General features: G+C 39.6%; 1 protein-coding gene across 2 annotated transcripts; it reads right to left on the bottom strand.

The window, feature by feature from the left end:
• Positions 1-82: 82 nt before the first annotated feature.
• On the bottom strand, positions 83-21,923 carry LOC114354559 (uncharacterized). 2 transcript variants are annotated; one of them, XM_028306985.1, is made up of 9 exons: positions 21,750-21,923; positions 6,115-6,279; positions 4,943-5,301; positions 4,736-4,832; positions 4,395-4,625; positions 4,005-4,126; positions 3,657-3,861; positions 3,112-3,262; positions 83-2,485 (listed from the first exon to the last, which is right to left on the bottom strand). In XM_028306985.1, the coding sequence occupies exons 1-9, from the start codon at positions 21,756-21,758 to the stop codon at positions 369-371; spliced, it is 3,456 nt and encodes a 1,151-aa protein (XP_028162786.1). In that variant the 5' UTR covers positions 21,759-21,923; the 3' UTR covers positions 83-368. The 2 variants fall into 2 exon arrangements, with proteins under 2 accessions (XP_028162786.1, XP_028162785.1); XM_028306984.1 differs by lacking the exon at positions 21,750-21,923 and adding an exon at positions 21,046-21,246.
• Between the last annotated feature and the right edge of the window lie 394 nt (positions 21,924-22,317).

The raw sequence follows: 22,317 nt of genomic DNA, 5'->3' as shown, positions 1-22,317 counted from the left end.
ATAAATCAAACTCTCATTGAAACATCAATCTACATAATATCATTAAAGTTTGAAACTACTCTTACCTCTTTGGAATTACATCACCAAAACAACTCTGGTTATGGTCACACATTTTAAACTTTCAGGCGGGATTCACAAGACATATCTAAAATAAGAATAAAAGTCAATGCACACAAAGCTTCCAATAACTTGGATACAATAAAGTGTATGATGAATGAATCAAACTATAAATATTCCTACTGAGATTGCTACCTAAGATGCTCATGTGATGATTGTCGGAAAACGGTCTGTGTAGCGCTACCTACGTTAAAAGGTTTACCTGTAATATAATAGTGTTTAAAGCAGTACATATAAAATATTTTGTGCTTTCAGACGTACGACTCGGATTCCGTGTCGGAATCGGTTCCGTCTAATGCTATACCATTTTGTGTAGTTTTGTCAGCACCGTTGTTCGGGTAAAGTCGCGGCACGGACTTGGATCGCGATGCCTTGTCGTCTTTGTTCACGTGGACCGGCTGGAATTTCTTTAAAACTCGTTGGTACACCATCTTCCTCGGAGGCACGGGCGGGGGCATGTGCGGCGGCTTCTTATTGTTGTTCTGCTCCTCGGAGTTGTGATACTCCGGTTGCACGGCAGTCGGGGTCGCCTTGTAAATGTCTGACGAGAACATGTTGTATTTATCTTCGTGGAATATATCCCTTGTGCGGTTGTAAACAGACGTGTACAGCGGCTCGATGTACTGGGACGTGTAGCAGTTCTCGAAGGAGTTCTCACTGGCCGGCGACTCCGTCGATCTGCTGTTGAACGAGTTCTGCGGTTGATACAGCGTGTCGTTGCTACTTGAATCGCTATGAAGGATGATGTTCGCCAGCGATTTCGACTGGTTCAACCTGTTGTTGTTGTAGTTTCGGAGTCTACACTTCTTATTATCTTCAGAATTGTTACTGCGCATATCGTCCACGTAGGAGTACGAGTTCTGAAGGGGATTCATATGTTTTTCTTGCTCCCGCGGTTTGCTGGACGCCTGGAGGCCGGCGCAGCTCTTGGTGCACATGTGCGCGGGATCGAACCGTCTCTTGCGGCAGCAGTTAACCACATTCACCTCGTAATTTCCGTTGCGCGTCCTCTCCGCGTTCGTTTGGACATCTTCGTTCACTTCCAAGCTCTTCGTCCTCGCTGCTTGACGAGACCAGTCATTTCTTGTAAAAATGGTGGCTGCCGGTGTCACGTTCCCATCTGGTTTGTTCTGCGAGGATTCACCTTGTTTCTTGCTCATTTGCCCATAAATGTTTTCCGACGAACAGTTGCTGGTTTTACTATTGTAGTTGGCGCTCTTTTTCTCCCACCCCGTGTAGACTCGTGAATAATTCGTATTTGCGTTTTTCATCACCTCAGCGTGAGATTGATATTGGTTTTGTCGTTGAATATTCTCTGTGAACATGGCTAAGTCGTGTATGTTACTATAAACGATATTTTCTTGACTAGAAACTAGGTCACGCTTATTGTCTACTGATTCTTGCTTTGATTCTAATAAGTTATCTGAACTTTTCGCTCGGTTAAAATTTTTGTTGGGCACATTTTTATCAGCTTCTTGAGTTTCTGCAAACATACTGTACACCTTCGACGTTCTAGCCGCCTTAGAAATACTTCTCGGTGGTTTTTGTGGTTCCAAACCGGTTATGTATTTCGCTGGACACTGTCCATATATGTCAGCTGTGGATCGCTGTAATGCGGTTTTGGAGACGTAGTTTCTTTCGTCAATGCCATTTGAGATTCCTATATTTATGGAATTATGCACGTATCGTTCTCCCGTATATGGTGACGTGTATAATTCTTCGTTAACTGTGCTATACATTTCTGCTTTATTTGAATAAATATTTTGTCTTTGCGATATCTGGGGAAGACCGTTTACGTTGTGATTGTCGGTGTATCGCGACACCAACTTTCCTTCTTGCTGTATATTGCAAGTGGGTGCTGAGAGGCTGTGCAAAATGTTTCTGGGTGCAGGGCTATTTCCCCCGTTGCTGTTTGAGTCGTCCTCTGATAACGTCAGACCGGAATCTCTACTGAGCGACAACTTCTCTTTGCGTGGCGTGGAGAGTTCCATGGAATCTAAAGAGATTCCAACGGAGTGAAGGCTGTCGCTTTCTTCTGCACCGGAGTCAAGTAGAGCGTTAGAAGATTCAGGGCTGCCGTTTCCAAGAAGACCGGAGATTTGTGGTCCGAATAGAGCTTCAGCTTTTACAATGAGTAGTTCGACAACCATTGGCACTGCTTTGGGAGCTTTGTCACAGGGCGTGTTGGGCCAAAGAAGGCTGGGTCCCACGCAAACACCGAGGTTCATGGGACACATGAGGTTGATGTTGGACTTCTTCGCGATGGCTTGTAGAAGGCACACGAAGTACGTCAGCATGGTGTAGTGAGCTTTCGGCAGTTTCAGCAGCAAAGATCGCACTGCTGGGACCTTTTCTGCTTGTGATAATGCTGTAAAGAAAAGAGAAAGTGATTGTTAATTGATTGACACTGTGGTTGTTGCTGGAATTTTAGGTGGAGTTCCTGATTATGTACTGGCAATATCGAGAAGAATGGCCGAATCTGTCAAGATGGCGTTCATTGCGAACATTTACCAGAAATTAACTATCGGAGAACCAAAGTGACATAGCCGCAGAATTATTAAAATCAAGTGGCAGTGGGCGGGGCACATAGCTCGTAGAGCTGATGGCCGCTGGGGCAGAAAAATTCTTGATTGGCGACCACGAGCCGCAAGATGTAGTGTGGGCAGGCTTCCCACTAGGTGGACCGATGATTTGGTGAAGGTCGCGGTAGGTGTTTGGATGCGGGCGGTGCAGGACCGGTATTTGTGGAAAACCTTGGGTGAGGATTTTGTCCAGGGACGTCTTTTGGCTTATCCACCGCTGCAACTCCTGTGTAGCCAGGATCAGCTTGACTGCCAATAAAAACCCAACCAGTGAAGGTCAAGTTTGTCTCGGGGGAAAGTTAAACTGTCATTGGACCCGCAACGAAATTAATCAGAAGAAGGAGTTCGAAGTTAAGGTTAGACTTCCCTCCGTTGCAAAGCGGATGACAGGTGAAGAAGTTGTAGTACTTACTGAGCACTTGCAGCCAGGCGGGGTAGAGCTCGGCGGCGAGCAGCGGCTGCGGCAGCGCGCGGAAGAACTCCTTCACCAGCGCCGCCAGCAGCAGAACCGGCGCCCGCTCCAGCTCCGGGCACGTCTCCGCCCACGGGCCTAGCGTGTCCAGCTGTGGATAGTAGAACACCGTTAGAACTGTTTGAAGCTTTAGACGAATCAAAACATATACAAGTAGAATGTTATGCGTAAGTAAGATCATGGGATAATCAACATGGATAATTTTTGATCAGACAAAATTATGTTGAAGTCTGAATAAAGAAGGGGAGTTTTTAGACCGGCTTTTATGACTGTTCCGTTAGAAATTCATAATCCAGCAATCAGTCAAGTGGTAATAAGCAGTACTGAAGCTCACTACACAAAGCAAAGTTGCACTTAGAGCAACACGGGTGAAGTGTGTTACTCCACTCCAACACAGAATAATAGACTCGGCGTTAAGGAATCTCAGTAGTTTTAGTGAGCGGCAGCACCACTCCTCACAATGAAGACCAGGAGTCAAAGCTTACCTTATCCCTCAGCAGTCTCAGCGCTTTAGCGTTAGCGCTGCGCCGGAAGACGCCGTGCGTGAGCGGCGCGACTACCCGCAGGCGGCGCAGCGCTTGCAGCAGCGCCGGCGGTGGCGTACCGCTGCAAAGTCGCGTGAGCGCAACGCCGAACAGGCGCCCGCCGCGGCGCAGGAGCCGAAGACCGCGACCGGGCGTTGTGCTGCCGCTAAGAATTGATAAAAAGGGTACAGTTAATATCAAGTATTGGTTAACCAAAGTTTAAAAAAGAAAAAGAAACCATTTCAAATTTAAGTTCGAACTTAGAAATTTCAAAATCAAATACCAATCACTTTTTTAAAATTAACTTACTTTTTTAAAGCCTGGTTTTTCTTCCTCAATTCGAAGACCAGCCCGCAAGGATTATTCTTCGCGTTCACGTGCTCCAAATCAAAACCGTCTTCATTTGATAACGTCTGCCTTATTCTTGACATCTGAAAATCACGACGAATAAGATTCAAATTGCTCACAACAACATCCTAATGAATCGAAATATAGACAGGAATGTTTTTTGCCTCGTAATTGACATTCAATTTGTTGACAGTGGGCGTTCACGAAATGAATTATTAATAGGCAAGGACGATGTTCCCGGTGGTCTTGGTGTAGGTACGTGACCTCAACGGCACTCCCATCTCTCATTTGAGAAAAAGTTTTTTATTCATCGGTTGATCAATTGTCAATAGGCCTTTTGATGATACTTACTTGAATAGCATGGGGTCTTTCAATGCCATGGAGAGGCGTTGGTGGCGTGTCTCTGGTCGGCCTGACGCATAATGTGAACTCGTTTGCGTTGCCCCATCTTCCTTCTCCCTCGTGCTCCCCATCGCCATCGCCGTCGGCATCTCCTTCACTGCCACCGTTTTGCAGAACGTGCAGTGATTGCCGCACTACGCATCGAGCACTCATTTCTGGACCCACTGATACTGTTTTGCACTGCAAACAAATATATTTTTATGATAAGGATAAATAGGAATCTATATCGATTTTACATTGGAATGATAAGAAAATGAAGCGAAGAAAAATAAAAGAAAAAAAAAACTTACGAATTCTATCGAGCTTGTCAAATCTTTGTAGAAGATCTGGATGTTTGTTGACTTTGGTTCCGTCGCCAACTGGGCGTTTAAAGCGTTTTGAATTTTCCTGCAACAGAAATGCATGATTAATTGAGTTTATTGGATGTAATTTTGTAGGTCCATAAATAGGCAAACTTGTTAGTGTCTATGGGCAATTCAAAACACGTAATTACGCACCTGTACCAGGTGTCTCTGGCAGCTTGCGTTGGGTACGTGGCGAGGTAGTTGGCGACTCCAGTCGTCGTCGGCCACCCGATCAGGAAGCCCGTGTCGTCGCCGTCTGGCAGTGAAAGCCACACTTCGGCCAGTCTCACGCTCTCTTTCAACTTAAAGCAGTTCGTCCCCCGCGACTTCCCGACGAGGAGCAGGTCGCTGAACAGGAACAAATGACGATCTAGCGGTGGGGAGGTGGTGCCCAAGGGACCGAGCTGGACGGGCGCCTCCATGATGAAGGTCCGCGGCGAGAGGGTGCTGTTGTTGGCGCCAACAGTCCCCCCGATGTCCAGGCTGGGCCGCTTGCGAAGGCTCTTTGATTTCTGAAATAAACATTTACACTGATTATAGATCGCCTTCACACAAATTGCTAAATACGAGTATGTATAAAACTATGCGGTTTAACTATACTTTGGGTCAGTTCTAATTGCGTAAGCACCTGATAAGAAAATTAGTGCAACTAATGCGATAGATATACCGGCATGAGTTCGTTCGCCTCTAACTCAAATTGGATGTGGCAAGCCGCGAACGTGCAAGCCTTGCTGACATACTTTAAATTAGCTGATAGGACCCGCAGGGCCGAAATATTGTCATTTTTTATCATATTTTGTCAGATATGTTGTAAAATATGGGCATAACTACCATAAATACCAGTTTATTTGTAACTAAAATAGGTAGGGTAGAAAATAAGAGTAAATATTATGCGAATGCACGATGGTATCGTTCCAACTTCTTGGATAACCAACCATGTTGTGGCCAAGTATGTGCCTATATAAGAAAATAAATGGTAATTTGAAAGAGGAAATGTTGACGTGGTGATGATGTGGCGAATGCTGACGACACCTGTCAGCTTTGTGCGTGTGACATAGTCGTGCGGGAACATATATTGCACGCGCTCTCGGTCCAACAAGCTGATAAAGCTGGTAATTTGGGTACAGGACTGGCATGCGTTTCAGAACAAATATAAGCTAGCACATTGAAGATAGCATGTTTATCATCATCATAATTTTAGCCATAGGACGTACACTGCTGAACATACCCCAATGCTTTCCATGTTGATCGATTGGTAGCGGCCTGCGTCCAACGCTTCCCTGCTACCTTAAAGGAAGATAGCATATTACTGTGGTGGTATTTACCTGTGCATGGTGCGAGGCGAGTGCCGACGGCGCGTCAGCGTCATGCAGGGCGAGGTAGTCGTGCGGGAAGAGGTCCTGCACGCGCTCCAGGTCCGACAGGCGCGCCGCGCGTCTCCGCCCGCACCCGCCGCCTACCAGTCGCTCATACTGCGCCAGCCGCTCGATCTGTGACAAAAAGTTTACTATTAATTGAAAGGCAGATGACGTACTACAACAAAAAAGAAGAAGACGAGTTCCGTGTCAATTAGATAGGTTTTTATATTTATTAATATTTTGTATCAGTGTTTTTAATAAGAAGAAAGTCTTTACGTAGGTTTTTCCACACTATAATCTATTGCGTGTTAAATATTACAATATTTAACGAGGCCGGGAGTTCTCCCGGCCTCTGCATCATGATCCTCAATCGTATAATTATACGATACCATTCATTCCAACTGAATGAATGAGGTATTTATGGGGGAGGAAAACATTTTTATGAATAATTCAGTGAACACCTGCGGATTTCCTTACCTACTCGCTCTACACATCATTTTGTTTAAATTATCCACTTACATGGGAATATTGTGCAATATACAATGCAAATTATGCACAACTCAGACATAAATATTAGTCCAGTCATTACGTACATTCAAAAAAGAAAATGAATTTGCGCTTCTAATTTTTTAATATGTTGTAGGGGATACCTAGAAAAGCTTAACTTGAGATTGTCGACCAAGCTTTCCTAGGAGCTTTCGCCGCCATGTTGAAAAAAGGGGTAAAATTTGTTTTTCGGCAATAAATCGGCTATCCGATGAGACTCGAAAATTTTTGTAGGACACTTTTTGTAGCTTTCTTTGTGCTCTACAATAACGCCCGAACCATTTTTAGCGTATCATGCATCGTTATCGAGATATCGATCGATAAAGTCAAAAATTTTGGACACAAATTATTTCGGAATAATTAAATAATTAACGTCAGATACGTACAACATAACTTCGAAGGAAAGGTTGCAATCATATTCGACGGTTATCCGACTGATATGACACTCGCTGGAACGAAAACTTCGGAAAGAGTACGACGTTCGAGAAAAAACCAATCGCCGGAGTTCACATTCGATGAGACAACTACTCCAAAAGTTAGCCAGGAGAAGTTTCTCACAAGGGATCAAAACAAGAACCAACTAATACAAATGCTTTGCCGTTACTTAAAAAAAAGTAATTAAAAAGTAATTAAAAGTAATTAAATTTTACTTTTTACTTTTTAATTAATTATTTAATTATTTCGGAATTTTTCATATTTATTAAGACCCAAAGAAAAAAAAAGAAAAAAACAAAAATTGTGTCCAAAATTTTTGACTTTATCGATCGATATCTCGATAACGATGCATGATACGCTAAAAATGGTTCGGGCGTTATTGTAGAGCACAAAGAAAGCTACAAAAAGTGTCCTACAAAAATTTTCGAATCTCATCGGATAGCCGAGTTATTGCCGAAAAACAAATTTTAAGCGTTTTCCAAGATGGCGGCGAAAGCTCCTAGGAAAGCTTGGTCGACAATCTCAAGTTAAGCTTTTCTAGGTATCCCCTACAACATATTAAAAAATTAGAAGCGCAAATTCATTTTCTTTTATTTGCCTTTTTTTCGGACGAAATGACTGGACTATATAGCATTTCATATTACTAGTCATCAATAATGTCACCTGAGGTAGGTTGACGAATGAAATTAATGCATATTCCAAGCATAAACGCAGTTTCGCTATGATATGCAATACGATGCATACAAGCAATTATTAATATGTAATTCATTTCATAGTCACAGACGTTATGAAATTAAAATTGAACTGATTTGTTATGAAAGGAGTGTCCTCTACGGTTTGAGATTTTAGATAAAACGACACAAAGAGAAAGGACGAACAGAATGGATGCTCATATCCGCTCACAAAGGTATTAAACTTCATTACGAGAATCTATTGAAACGTAACGATTCTAATCTAAATTCTCATCGCATCGGACGTGTAGCATGTCCTTAGGGCGACTTCCCGGGCGCCTCACGTCGGCTCACCGAGCGTGTCCACGACAATGATACCTTATTATAAAAGGACAAAGGACCGTGAGACTCGGTAGCCGTATAGTAGTAATCTACTCCAAAATTGCTCCTAAGTGCTAATGTTAATGTTATATACCACGAATATGCAGATACGTTAGGCTATATTATACGCGTACTCGAGAATGTTATAAAGCTCAAAGCCTTCATGAATAATAACCCGAGGAGTCACGTACGCTCGATTGCAACGGCGAATATGCAGGACGCATACGAATGGTATTCGTGTTTATCTCAATCGACTGTGTGAAGCTATGCCTTTTATAGCAAAATTAATATAACTATTAAATTGTGATTCTTTACAAACTTATAAAACAACGTTTTTTACTGTCAGTCACTAATGATACGTATTCAAAAGCACTCCCGTGTTCAGTGGATCGTTAAATTATGTGTTTGACTCTCACGACCGACGTCAAACCTCTCGGCTACGTGCTACCCTAAGTAAATTTCGTTCTCAGAAATCGTAGCATGTTTTGGTCATCATCACCGTAATATCCTTTATATCTGTTGGACATGAGTAAGCGGAGTTCTACATCAATATAAATCTTGGACTAAGCGAATGTACAAGTAAGGTTAATAAACATGACACGATTCGTTTTTATTAATGGTGTATCGAGAACTTGAGGCCGTGGCAGTTCGTAAAGATTGACGGTTAACATCGTGCAAAAAATAGAGGATCAGCGATATTGTAGCGCTATTAAGGTTTTCAATGTGGGCACATGACACGGAGTTATTGTACTGTAAATAATTATACATTAAAGCGCGCAACCGCGACCTGACGCATTCAGTGTGATTTTCAATACACCAATTTAAAATACAAGTGCGCTGCTTATAAATAACAGTAAATAAGCGATATTAATGATAGTTCAAATTACACGGTCGTGTTTGCTACAGATTGAGTCGTATTTCATCACTTCGTGGTCGGTGTTGATATGTTTAAAATACAGATACAGAAATCAGAGAGAATAAATTACTAGTTTCATTTCAATAGTTTTAAAACATTTCTATCATGATGATGTGACGTGACATGATATCAGCGTGCTATTGTCGTGTTGAATTCAATTTAGAAAATTCATTGATGAAAATTTTATGAAAACATCATCTAGACAGTAAACAACGAGATTGAAAACAATTGAAAAAAAAAAGTATCTAGACAACAAAAGAATGTCAATATCTGTTTCGTACACGCCACGCTAATGTAAATCCTTTTTTTATACCCAAATCTCTAGCTTCCAAAATGGATTTATCGGCGTCATTTTTTCCCAAATTCCATTCAAATGAGGATTACGTGTTGACAAACGAAGACGATCCCTTATCGTGGTGTAGCAAAGCTTTTAAAAGGAGATTAGTGATCGGTGTCCACGGAGAGTAAACATTTTGTTAATAATTTTACTGTTTGCCCTCCAATCATCACTGCTTCGGTTCACTTTAGGGTATAGCCTGGACAAGTACCACGAATTCTGGCACTACAAATAGGCACGTAAACGTTATCTGGAACGTGTTACACGGAACTGCACTTTCTAACTCAAACATTTACTCTGGAGTAAGTGAGTACGGCTACGTAAGTTTTAGATAACGACGCGCTGTCCTAAAACTTTAGATAAGCGTGCGCATACGCTGCCCGCGTTTTATGGATCTACGCTTTTTACAAACTATCTTTATCTATCCACTTCGTTTCCTGTTTAGTACGACCAGATTTTCAACTCGCTTTTATAAGGCGAAACACATTTATTCTACTAATGCAAGTTACACGTACTGAGCGAATATCTTTTTAGCAGATCGTGGTCATCTCTGAGACCTAGAACATAGAGGTCATAATCATATAAAGAATGGCGGGCTTATCGACAGGGTGGTAACAGCAGGTTACCAATGGGATATTTAATCTGCTGGAATAATCTATTTCGCAATTAAAGTTATGTTAGGAACGGCATGGATTAATGTAGGACAAGATGTAGAGAAATATCTTAATTGTGCTTGAGGAGATTTCATTAATTCTGATTTTGATTTCGATGATACGACTATACGTAGTTTGTAAATGCCAACAGGCTGGTAATTACCTAAAACGCTATTAGTACACTGATCGTGTTTTAATAATGATAATAATACACAAGGTAATGTAACAGATTTAAACAGCAGAATTAAATAACATCAGATTAGTTTATACCTAGTACTTTCTTAGACTTATTGATTTTATTAAGAACCATTTTTATAATAGGATGTTGATTTAAATAAAAGAAACGCCGACGTATAATATAAGTAATGGATTGGATAAGTATAGTTAAGTTATGCAATAATTTGCTTTGTCATTGCAATTAATCAACACTATGCGATTGAATACGTATTTGATTGATCACTTCGTAAATAACTGATGATGTGTGCACGAGTTTTTTAAAAGATTATGAAGGTAGTCAGCATTGTTTTAAATTAATATATTATATTTGTGGGTTAAAATAAAAAAAATTGAATGATGATTCAAACTCAAGTTATTGTAAATTACAAATAATTTAACCTGCAAAATTGGATCCTTGAAGTTCTTGTATAAAAACTATACGCGGTTGATTAAGAAAACTTAAATATGGGGAGGTAATCTACCCATTATTATCCTTAATGCCACATACATCAATTTAATAGTAATCAAATAACTAGGGGCATCAGCAGTTTCGCAAATATCTTTTTAATAGTTCTTTCAGTGGAAGAAGACACACTTCGAATAATCATTAAGGGCACCTATTTGGAACAGTAAAATTAATTGCATCGCAATGTAATTTACATTACGAAGAGAATGCAGTCGTAATTAACAAATGAGCTCATTTCACTTGCAATAAAGCTCAGGGCGCCATAATCACTTCGAAATTAATGCTTGACATTGGCTTAAAATCGAATTTAAAACGCGAAGGGTTATTAACGGTACGTAATATGGCACTCTGTTCTGTAGTTGCTGGAATGTGTGATGGTGTGATTCATCAGGCAAACTCGGAAAGCGTTTCTGCAAGATCAGAGGATAGGACGAGGCGGCACCATTCTATAAAGAATTCCTAACTTAAGTTGGTTGCGTCGTATTTCTACAATCAAAAGCTCTCTTAGCTGTTCTAGCTTTCTTTGATGTCAGCCTTATTCTTCGAAAGTATTTCACCATCATCACGGTGACATATTCCAAATGTCAAAACACAGCGTGTCTCTAACACAGAGAACTATTGTTGTGAGTCACTGGTTCTTAACCTTTTAATAGCGAGGTTCAAAATGTTTCATTTCATCGGACTTTCATTCGCCAAAAACACAATTATAACATACCTATAGATAAATATTTTTGGAAATGACACAATGACCTCGATGTCCCTAATTGATCTCTTAAACACCCACCAAAAGAATGTCATTCTTATGACTTTACAGACGTAAAGTTGGGAACCACTATTGTAAAATGATACTGGCGACTCATCCTCGGAGAAAACCACCCGATCGACGATCAGTGATAAACATTTCACTTTTAGATGAATACCGTTTAGTAAAAGTGTTTTGTTTACGCACAAAGGTCAGCGAATGAAACCGAATAACTACGATGACAATATCGTTACGGATCAAAACAGTTCAGCGAGAAGAGAGATGATTCCATTCTTGTTTGTCAGTACCTTGCCGTACATTTTTTACTAGCTGTCAAACACAGAAATATGACTTACATAAATTAAGCAAGATTACCGTAAGTCATTATGATTTGCATTATAATATGCTGAATAGAACAAGTCAAATGAAACAAAGCCCTGCTAATTCCGTAGAAACAGAACTCCGTTGAAAGTTGCTAATTATGGTTAGTTCGCTAATTAGCACTTAGCCAACCGCGTAGCAAACTTCTAGCCATTAGAACATGTTATGTAGTCTCTTGTATGATATACGCCGTGTGCAAAAGGCCGAAACCAAATGTAATGTTATGAGAGGTTGTACCTATGTAATTTGCAGCGAGAGGCAATAATTATTAAAAATTACATTTCATTACTCGACGTTACATTATTTATTGCATTATAAATAAACAAATAACAAAGATTGCAATTAACGAATTCACTTACTCAGCAGGCAATAAGGCTGGCATAAAACCTGGTCCGCAATTACCGGCGGACGCACAAGTCGTAAATCATAAAGAAAGCAGTGTTACCGAAGAAGACATCAGCATGGAATTTCCGATTGGGAATAATGTAGGGCTGCGTTGAATCAGAATAAATGCATTCTGGGCCGAATCACGGCGCGGCGGATCGCGGTCATCGGCCTTCTTACGTACTCGTATCCCCTGCTCACGCCCAAGCTCATTTTAAAATAACGACCAGAAAAAACCACATGAACCTGAACAATGTTTCAAATGAGCTGCCAAGCTGCAATGCGCTTTAAGCGGCCAACAATTAATGGACACAATCAACAAAATTTCGCGCTCTTTGTCAGTTCCATCATTGTGAGGCTCAAAAGAACTCGGGGACCAAATGGAGTTGAATTAGTCTTGGATTACGAAATGAGAGCTCTAGATAATGATACACTATAAAGTTCACATCTCTGAACTTGATCCGCCGGTCGTGGCCTCGACTTTGAATAAAAGAAGACCTTTTACGTCTTGACAACGTCAGGACTTTCCTATATCATATTGTTTGCTTGATGAGCTGACTTAACTGGCTATATGATTATTTCGCAACTATTCGTTAAGTTAGTGCAACGCCTGTCGATAAGTAAGAATAGTTACTTGACAGCTACAATAATGTAAGTTAGCGCTATCAATGAAGCGTATAATCCAGCCCGCATCTTTAGTAATGGTTGGGACATAGGTTAAATGGACGCATCGATTGCCTCACAATTAAATGGCAAGCACAAAGAATATGCATCATTACACATTAACAAAACCTACTCTTTTCAAAATATTCGTTTGAGTGACGGCACATCAAATCGGGTTACGTTACGTTATAGTAACAATGGTAGTACCAGCTTCGATCATGGGCTGGAGACGATTTTAAATAAGCTCATGGGAGAAAGTAGTGAGCCTCGAGTGGATGAATAGTGCGAGCGATGTGTAACCTACCTTATATCGTGTCGTATCGTAATTGAGGCGAGTTCGGGACGCGCCCCCGCGGGTCACTCGTGACGTGACATGGACTCACCACTCACCGAATATGTGCAATCGCTATTTGATTGACAATAATGATACTAACGTACTAGCTAGTGAGAATATTACGCAGTAGGCACGAATGTGATTTATTGCATTTCGAAATACCCCTCGAGATGTCGCGTAGATAACTGTAAACACTACACAGCCGCGGCGGACACTTAATCCTAAATACTTAAGATTTATCAGATTCATAAAGCATCACCACGTAATAATCGCATTATGTGGTCGTATAAATTATCTCCCGAAATATGATAGAGCTACGTGAAGAATGAAATTCGAATACCGTTAAATTTTTGATCGGATTTATGTCAACTTAAGATGCATCGGATTGGACGGGACAGGAGCAGGTAGGCTGCTACCTGGATGCAGACGTTTTAAGAGATATAAATCGGTATTTTTTATGTGCACTCCGTCAATTTACGTAGTTGTGCAACATTTTCGGATCGTAACTTGTAAACAAAGCGGCCGTGGCCGTTGCAAAAACGCATTTTACTATCGATAACTCACCGGTTCCCGCTTTCGCCTTGCGTAATTCACCAGAGTGTTTTTAATTTACATCATCGAGTGTAACACGTCGATGATGGACTGAATTGATTGGTTGGACCCTTTTAAGGCAAGGCATTGCGTTCAAACTCACTTGTACTTTGAAAGGTGTTTAAATCTATTAAAAAAATGTAATACAGCAATCTGACACATAGTAGTTTCTACATACATAGTGGGCAATCACTCTCTGGTTTACCCTACATGTTTGAAATAGTCATCTTCTTTATTATATTGTTACTAATTTCATATTAACATGGATTTCAATATCTCAAGCAGTCAAGCTTAAACCTAAGTGGTGGTAAGATAATCTAAAAAAACCGGCCAAGTGCGAGTCGGGCTCGCGCACAAAGGGTTCCGTAGCAGCAAATATAATAAACTTATTATGTCAATTTATACACCTGGTGAATGGAGCCTAAACTCTCCCGATATTTTGCCTTGTACTTTTATGTATGAATATTAATTTTATATATGTATTTATAAATATTCCGAGCTAAAGAGGTGGCAAAAGCAATGGCAAACAAACCACAATCAATAGTATTCGGTTGTCGCTGAACACTTGGAAACTGAATACATGACTCCGATAGATACGGAAACAAGGCTTTTACATATATTTTTTGCGATTTTCCTAGAACACCAACAAGACTATCGTACACACGCAGTATTCCATTAATGTAATAAATACAACTCCAGTGCCCCACTAATCCCACGTCACCGTCATAAATTACTTGAAGGTGCGTCTCATTTTTAGGTACAGGTTCAATCAGTTCAGGGTGTTGAAATAATTCTAGCTCACGCGGTCTAAATGATGTGCACCGAAGTAACTTTTCATGAAATGCGCGAACCACATCATCTTCGATATAGTTATTATAATTCAGAATGTAGGAAAACGTATTATCTAAAGTATCCATTGTTAGATGATATACAATAAGCTTTAGAAATTTTAAAAACCTGCTACGAAACACTAAAATTTGCACCAAAAACAAAGGAATTTATATTATTGGGGGATTTATTAGTACGTGACCGGTTTAATAGCACCTATTAAACCAGTATACCTACTTACTTATTTTTTATAATAGGTACAATTCAATATTAAAAAGTCTCAACGCCAAATTCGACTTGCGAAAGAAGTAAATGGGAACGATGAAATTCTCTTAGCGCGCACAAGTGACAACGACGTCTGCCCTCACGTGTCTGCCCGTTCGGGTCGACGCGGTTAGCTATCTTATCCCCGCTCCCGCGCGAGACCACGCCCCGCAACTCACGCGCTGCAGCGCAGCGAGCGACCGATCTTCTTGAATCGATGTAATAATAATCTATAGGATTAACGCGTTTTAAAAATATTGGTTCGATGGATATGTTTAACCTATTATTACTCAACAATCACATTTGTAATATTAAACTTTATCAAATGCACAATGTATTTAAGGTACATTACTGGATAAGGATTAATGGCGTATTGCTTGAATAAGCTAATATTTCTCGTAAAAAGTACCTACATTATAAAGATTTTATATCATCGCGGATTTTAAAAGGTGTACAATACTGTAGTATATTTTTTGATCTATCTTATAAGGTTCAGCCATCGTTTTCAGTGTAAGCACAATAACTTAACCAAAATTACAGTTAAATCAACCTATCTCAAAAACTATAAGAGATACTTTGATCAAACCAAAAATCGTTGAAAGAGTTAATTAGCATGCATCACCTCTATTTTTTTTAGAATTTTATACCCCGTAGTTATAAAAATAGAGGGGGGGGGACATACTTTTTACGACTTTGAGAGCTGATATCTCAAAAACCGTTCACTTTAAGAAAAATGTTTTTTAGAAAACTTTATATCATTTTAAAAGACCTTTCCATTGATACCCCACACGGGTATGTACATCGAAAAAAAATTTTCATCCCTCAGTTACATGTATGGGGGGCCCCACCCCCAATTCTTTTTTTTACTATTTAGTGTCATAATTTTGTAGCGGTTCATACAACACATATTCCCATCAAATTTCATCACTGTAGTACTTATAGTTTCCGAGTAAATCGGCTGTGACAGACGGACAGACGGACAGACGGACAGACGGACAGACGGACAGACGGACAGACGGACAGACGGACATGACGAAACTATAAGGGTTCCGTTTTTGCCATTTTGGCTACGGAACCCTAAAAACTACTAAAAAGTATACTGAAAAGAACTCAATTGAAAACTTTATGTAGTTCGATGTGCGAGTAATTGTGACATCATTAAAAATCACAACAATCTTGTCGTTGAACACTTTATTATCCGTGTCGAATTGCCAGTAATTAGACATAAGCAACAAACAGCTTCTTTTTACAGTTTACGTCGGCGGTGATCATAAACCACCTACTTTAACTGAATTTAATTTAACAGCCGCATTACTTTCAGTTTAAATCTGACCAGACACTGTTTGGGAATTATGCAAAACTAGAGAAAGTTAACAGCTTTGGTTAGGAAGTTATATCGCTGAAGAGTCATAGATGTCAATGATGTGCCACTTTTATACGCCGCGTTACATAATCTATTATATTTCTTGTCAGCGATCGTTAGTTTATATTGATTGGATATTTGTTATAACAAAAAGATGTTCTGCCACGAGGAATAATACAGGCTTAGTGCTAAAGACAATACACTACGATGTTGAGACTTGAGATCTTCAATGAAGACTTGTTATTTAAATTGGATTCTTACAATGAGACATTGTAACAGCATTAATACGATAATAATTACAGATTATGTATGGGCCTAACACTTAAATTCAATTATGATGCCATAAAAAGGACACACATTCGCCTTGGGCTTTAATACCTATCATTACGCCGATTATTTTACAGTAGGTACACGTTTTATGTTACACTATCGTTAGTCTAGCACGACGCTAACGCTGTGTGTAGTTTACAACTTCCTAAAATGAGTATTATTTCCTCCCAAAGGTTATCCCCAAGGGCCAGTGGAGCGTCTCGGGGCGTCGGGGCACAAAGCCGTGCTTCCCGGAATACAATTCAAGCTGCGAGTGCGCATCGTGCAAAGAAACAATTGAACAAAATTATTAACCCCACAAATTGGTTTACACTTGAACCTATCCGGTAAAGCAGCAAGGCAAAATAAATATTGTTTTGTGTGTAACATTTATAAAAATCTCAACACATAAAATGTAGCTTAAATAATGTTTTAGATACTCGTATGAGAATGCAAATAAACGTAATCAATACAACTTTTTGATTTGACAAAACTGATAACGGTAAGGTTACAGCTTTTTTACGATACACACGCTTAACATTTATGTTCAAGACCAAACAGAATGATTTCAATCGGAAACAAAATTTGTCATAAAATTGATACTAAATTATAAGATAAATGGACCAGTTTTATGAATAGGTACTAACCACACAAAGATTTTTTTACCACATAGATTGTTCAAAACGTCAGACAATAAGAAATATGTAATGAATTAGGTAGCGTAGTACATTCATTGGTGAGATTTTAAATACAATTAAATTTTTGGAAAATGATTCATAAGCATTGGAGGGGATCGAGAGGGCTCTGCATTCACGGTCACGTACCGTCCGGGGCACGGGCGCCGGACGTGACGCCCGGGGGAGTCCGTCCAGCGCTTACACTTTTCAATCAGTCACGTACTCACGTCTAATGTCCGAACTTGTCCGAAACCAAATTGTTAACAAAATAAGCCTTTACAAACAGTTTCCATAAAACTTTAAAGACCATTATTCACAACCCGTTTTTACAAAATCACTATTAGACAAATCAACTTAATTATTCCAGTTACCATAAAAGCATAGTCAAGTTACTTAAATTCTATCCAGATAATCTAATCTTTATGGTATCAAGCGTTAATAGGCAATTATATTCTGATATAAATACCTCGAGATTTTTTGTAACTATGCCAAGAAATCAGACTTGCAAATCCATTCGTTTTTATAAAACTCTCGTTACAAAACAATCAGGCATTATGTCAATTGTGCGTCTCGGAGAGCTGCGAGCTGCGTAAGAATTGTTTGTGGCACCGCAGGACGCCCCGTAATGAATGTACGGCAGTTCTTTACAGCAGGGTCACTAAACTTGCTGTCAAACACGTGCGAGGACAATAACGTCACATGCCGCACAGATTGCAGTGAGAAAATATTTTTGGACACCCTTTCCAGCGGCGGCTATAAGACGCTAAAAAGAATAGACGCTTTTTCTACTGATAATTTTAGGTTCTCGGATACTTCCGTCACGTAACTAAACATTACGTGACACTTTCTTCAAAATGACTCTATTGGTATTACAGCTTAGTGGTCTACTGTTATTTCCAGGTTGACTTGACGCTGTGGGAACCGACAGAGATGCACAATGACGCGAGGCCTATTAGAAGCCGTCGATCGGCGCGGGCGCACCAAGAAATGTTGTTCCGCGAACGAAGAACAATGGTGGGTAATTTTGTAATGTCTTCTTATTACCATGCATGACGCAAGGCGAGGCTTCTATAGTGTGTGCCTATGTATCCCTACCATGATTAACATTCATACGATGCCGTAGCATGATTTAAAATTAATTCCTCGCGAAGTTTGCATGCAATGGCACAGCTTTATCCTCGCAAGCAACGTGACATACTTTGTGCCTGAACCTATGGGTAAGGTCTGACTGAAGGACGTGTAAAGAATTAAGTGAACATTATTTACCATGTCCATTCCACATCAAGAATATACTTTGAAACATAGATAAATAGCACTCTTTATTTCACTCTACACAAAACAGAAAATACAGAAAAACAGAATTAAAATGGCCCAATTTAGACAATCTTATCACTAGGACAGTTAGTTGTACGTAATAGATGGCACAGTAAAGTCAAGTTAAATGTAACACATTTCAGTGCGCAAAAGCGGTTTAGTATCGGCAATAATTATATTCTAAAGAAGTCAAGTTCCCCGACAATTCCACATGACTGGCGAGTATTCAGCCGCGGCTGCGCACTAACCTGTCGTCAGGTGTATTCCCCGTTTAGGAAATACACCCTCCTGCTTAATGGCACATGCGATATCGAATTTAATGACCGTTCTCTCCAATGAACCTGCGCACGCGCGCTCTCGAAGATTTTTTTGCTCGTCAGTTAATAAGATCGAAAGACATCTTTAATGTTTCGTGTTACTGTCTCATCATTTTAAAAGAAGCAATAAATTGGACGCAGAGCTCGAAACGACCATTTCTTTGTTAGACACGAGCGAAGACCAAGCAAATAATTTTCAGGCATGTTTAGTTCGTATTTCTTTTGCGAGTTATTTAAATCTGTGACTGCATTGCGATAATATTAATGAGACAGGAACGACCGGTGTCAGGCTTTATGTGTCGCCTTCGACGTAATAACTATTCGTCCAATATGCAGATTATAGAAAAGGAAAACGATATTCAAGATCACAATTATTGCAAACTATTTTATTAAGTGTTAAGTCGCAATTTAACAAGCTTTTTATTCTGGTAAGGTAATGAGTTTTCACGGAATTTTAAACATATGTATATGTAAATTTAAAATCAACGGTAACGACATAAAATAGGATTTTTAATTTCTCATTAAATGAAATCCTGTGCGCATCCCAGCCCATAAAATATTTTAATTAAAGACGACACACGGTCTATCCATCTAAGGATTTTTATTAGTATGATGTTAGTTTATTATTGTCGACAATAGATAAATAAAGGTAATAGATTATAATTTACGAGGCAGTAGCCATTAAAATTAATTGGAGGTCCTTTTTAATGACTCGTAGCCGGAGGATATGTAATGACCATTCGTGTGTATCTTTTTACCTACTAGGGCGCGATTAGATGCGCTTTCGATTTGGAATTGAGAACCAGTTGAATAAGAAACACAATAACAATGAATAATTCATATACTCTGGGCTTGTTTACATCTGGTCGACATTAGACGGCCCTACGAAGGTTTAATCGCTGAACAGCGCAGATTGATGCGTGATGCTATCACAATGAAGGTATTAAGGTTAAACACAAGTTGCTTTTCATTGCAGGAAATGCGCATTTGATAAGCGCATCACATAAGCAGGTTAAGACATTAAGGCCTGTTCTTCTCGAGTCCTTTGAAGCTTGCTTGTTACGAGCGGATTAAGACTACGGCGCGCTACGACTAAGCTCGTTCTGAGAACATTAGCATATACTTGACCTCAAAGTATAATTTGGTTAAGTGTAGTAAATGCAAACGAGAAACATCAGTCATATATTTTCAAATCCATTCCGCTGCTTGTTAATTTGCATGAGCATATAAATTTGTTTGCCGAAAAATTACGCAACTAGAGTCTAGCGAAATGCATATGTATGACCCCTAATGCGGCGTTGTGATTAATTCGGACTGGCAGGGTAAGGATTGCATTGCGCCAAAACTAGCTCCAACACCGACAAGTTGCTATTTCTTTGGTGCAGACCTATAAATCTAGTTCGAAGTGGGTAATTACGGAACACTTGCGAAAGACGGCTCAATCTATCGTGTCTTCGATGCCTCATGTGGAGGAGCTTTCCAATATTCTTATGTAACGAGCGGTAAAGCTCAAAAGCTGGTACAACACGCAACACTATCAATTTGCCCCCAAACTAACTCGGGCCCATTTATTAGATAATTATGTCCTATTTTTTATCTGCCAGGTAGATAATGCTGTTTTTGTCTCATCTTTCAATGGACGCTATTTGTAGTAAAAACTTCAATGGCTTTTGTGTTTTTAGGATCGTTTGAAGATTACAACTAAAATAGTACGAGATTTGTGAATTGGGAGTTTTGTAAAAAGCGTAAAGTTGAAATTTGAATAATCTCCTTTGTTTTGCATGGTCAAGAAAAAAATATTGCTTGTATTATTTTCAAAGAAAGAACTTTCTTTGGCAAATCCTTTTTTGCGTTATTCATAAAAATGGGCCTGGGGTTTGTCTGTGTGAAAATTTATTCATAATTTTGTATTTTAAAAACTGGTTAACGTTACATTTTACGGTCGGTTACTTTAATGTTGTTTGTAAAACCACCACTATAATATTGACATGGCCTAGAAACTCTAGAAATAAACGTTTAAGCACGCAAGTGCTTATTATATATTATATTATATATTCGCAGATTAGATTAGGAATAAAGGTTTTGTAATTAAAATAAAATAAAAAAATACCTTACAATTTACCGTCATCATATTCAATCTGCGGAGGTCTTTTTTCAATTAAAAAAAACCTGTTTATATTCGTTTTAATCACTCGCATAGCGTTAACTATCAATGCATGTCACATGTCCATATCACAACACTGGCACTGATACAGCCCGCAATGTGTTCAAAGTGTAACTTGATCGCGGCGATAGCGACGCATGCGACTAACCACCGACGATGTCGTGGACGCGTGTGCAGAATACCGTGTAAAAGGAAACTTACCACTACCCGCACAAACTCGAGAATTAATTGGCAATCGTTAATTACACGATTGAGATATTGTTACTTGAAACGACAAGACAATTTAATAACAAAAATTCAGTCGAAACAATAAATACCACTTGTTCATGAAATTTTAATGCGCTGTAAAATTATTCGACATTAAATCATCGCTGTAATAATCGTCTTCAGCAAAACATTCTAATTTGATTAATAAATCTAGACGTAAATAAATAATAGTAATTCAACGTAAGTACCGAAATCAATAAAAAATGGCCTTCGTGTTTGTTAATTGACATTGAATTTGGCAAATTAAACGCATAACTGTTCAGTAACAATCGTAAGTTATTTTAATAACGCCGGCCTCCTGAATTACGCAATCGTAACAATTGAATAATTAGGCACGAATTCACTTGCAATTGATCAATATACCAACTTGGTAAAACACTTACATGCATCATAAGTCCTCAGTGTTTATGTGAGTGCGCTGCGGTCACTAGTAGCCGAACATCACTAGGGCGTGGGTCACGTAGACCCGGTTGTTTACAAGCACTGTGGTCCGTTTGTGTCACTGTCGAATCGTGCGAGCGGGCGCGCTGCGCGGCGAGGACTGTGCCGGCGCGTGCGCCGTCAGCGGGACTCCTGCGCTACGCCCGTCCGCCTAACTACCATTCCAAGCCATATACGACACTAATTAAAAACAACACTACTATCCAAACTATTCACATCTGTCCATCGCAGAACCGCGCACAACATAATAATTCACTTCCAATATTTTATTGTCAGGTCAATTTACCATTCCATTTTTAACGTTCCACATAAAATAAGCAAGCCGTAGATGCTGATTTCACAGCTAACGAGAAAAATTATGTGTCGAACATAAACATCAGCACCATAATTTACATCAGTAATGAAATATCGCGTTCCATTGCTCGATATCGTTCGGACCATCAAATAAAGGATGTCCTATAAATATATTGCAAAAATGCTTTGCTCGTGTCTTATTAAAGTCTACGCGCG

This window comes from Ostrinia furnacalis, unplaced genomic scaffold, assembly GCF_004193835.3.
Source record: "Ostrinia furnacalis isolate ACB-3 unplaced genomic scaffold, ASM419383v2 OfSCF2054, whole genome shotgun sequence".
Classification (NCBI taxonomy): Eukaryota; Metazoa; Arthropoda; class Insecta; order Lepidoptera; family Crambidae; genus Ostrinia; species Ostrinia furnacalis.
This window is presented reverse-complemented; position numbering and strand designations above follow the sequence as displayed.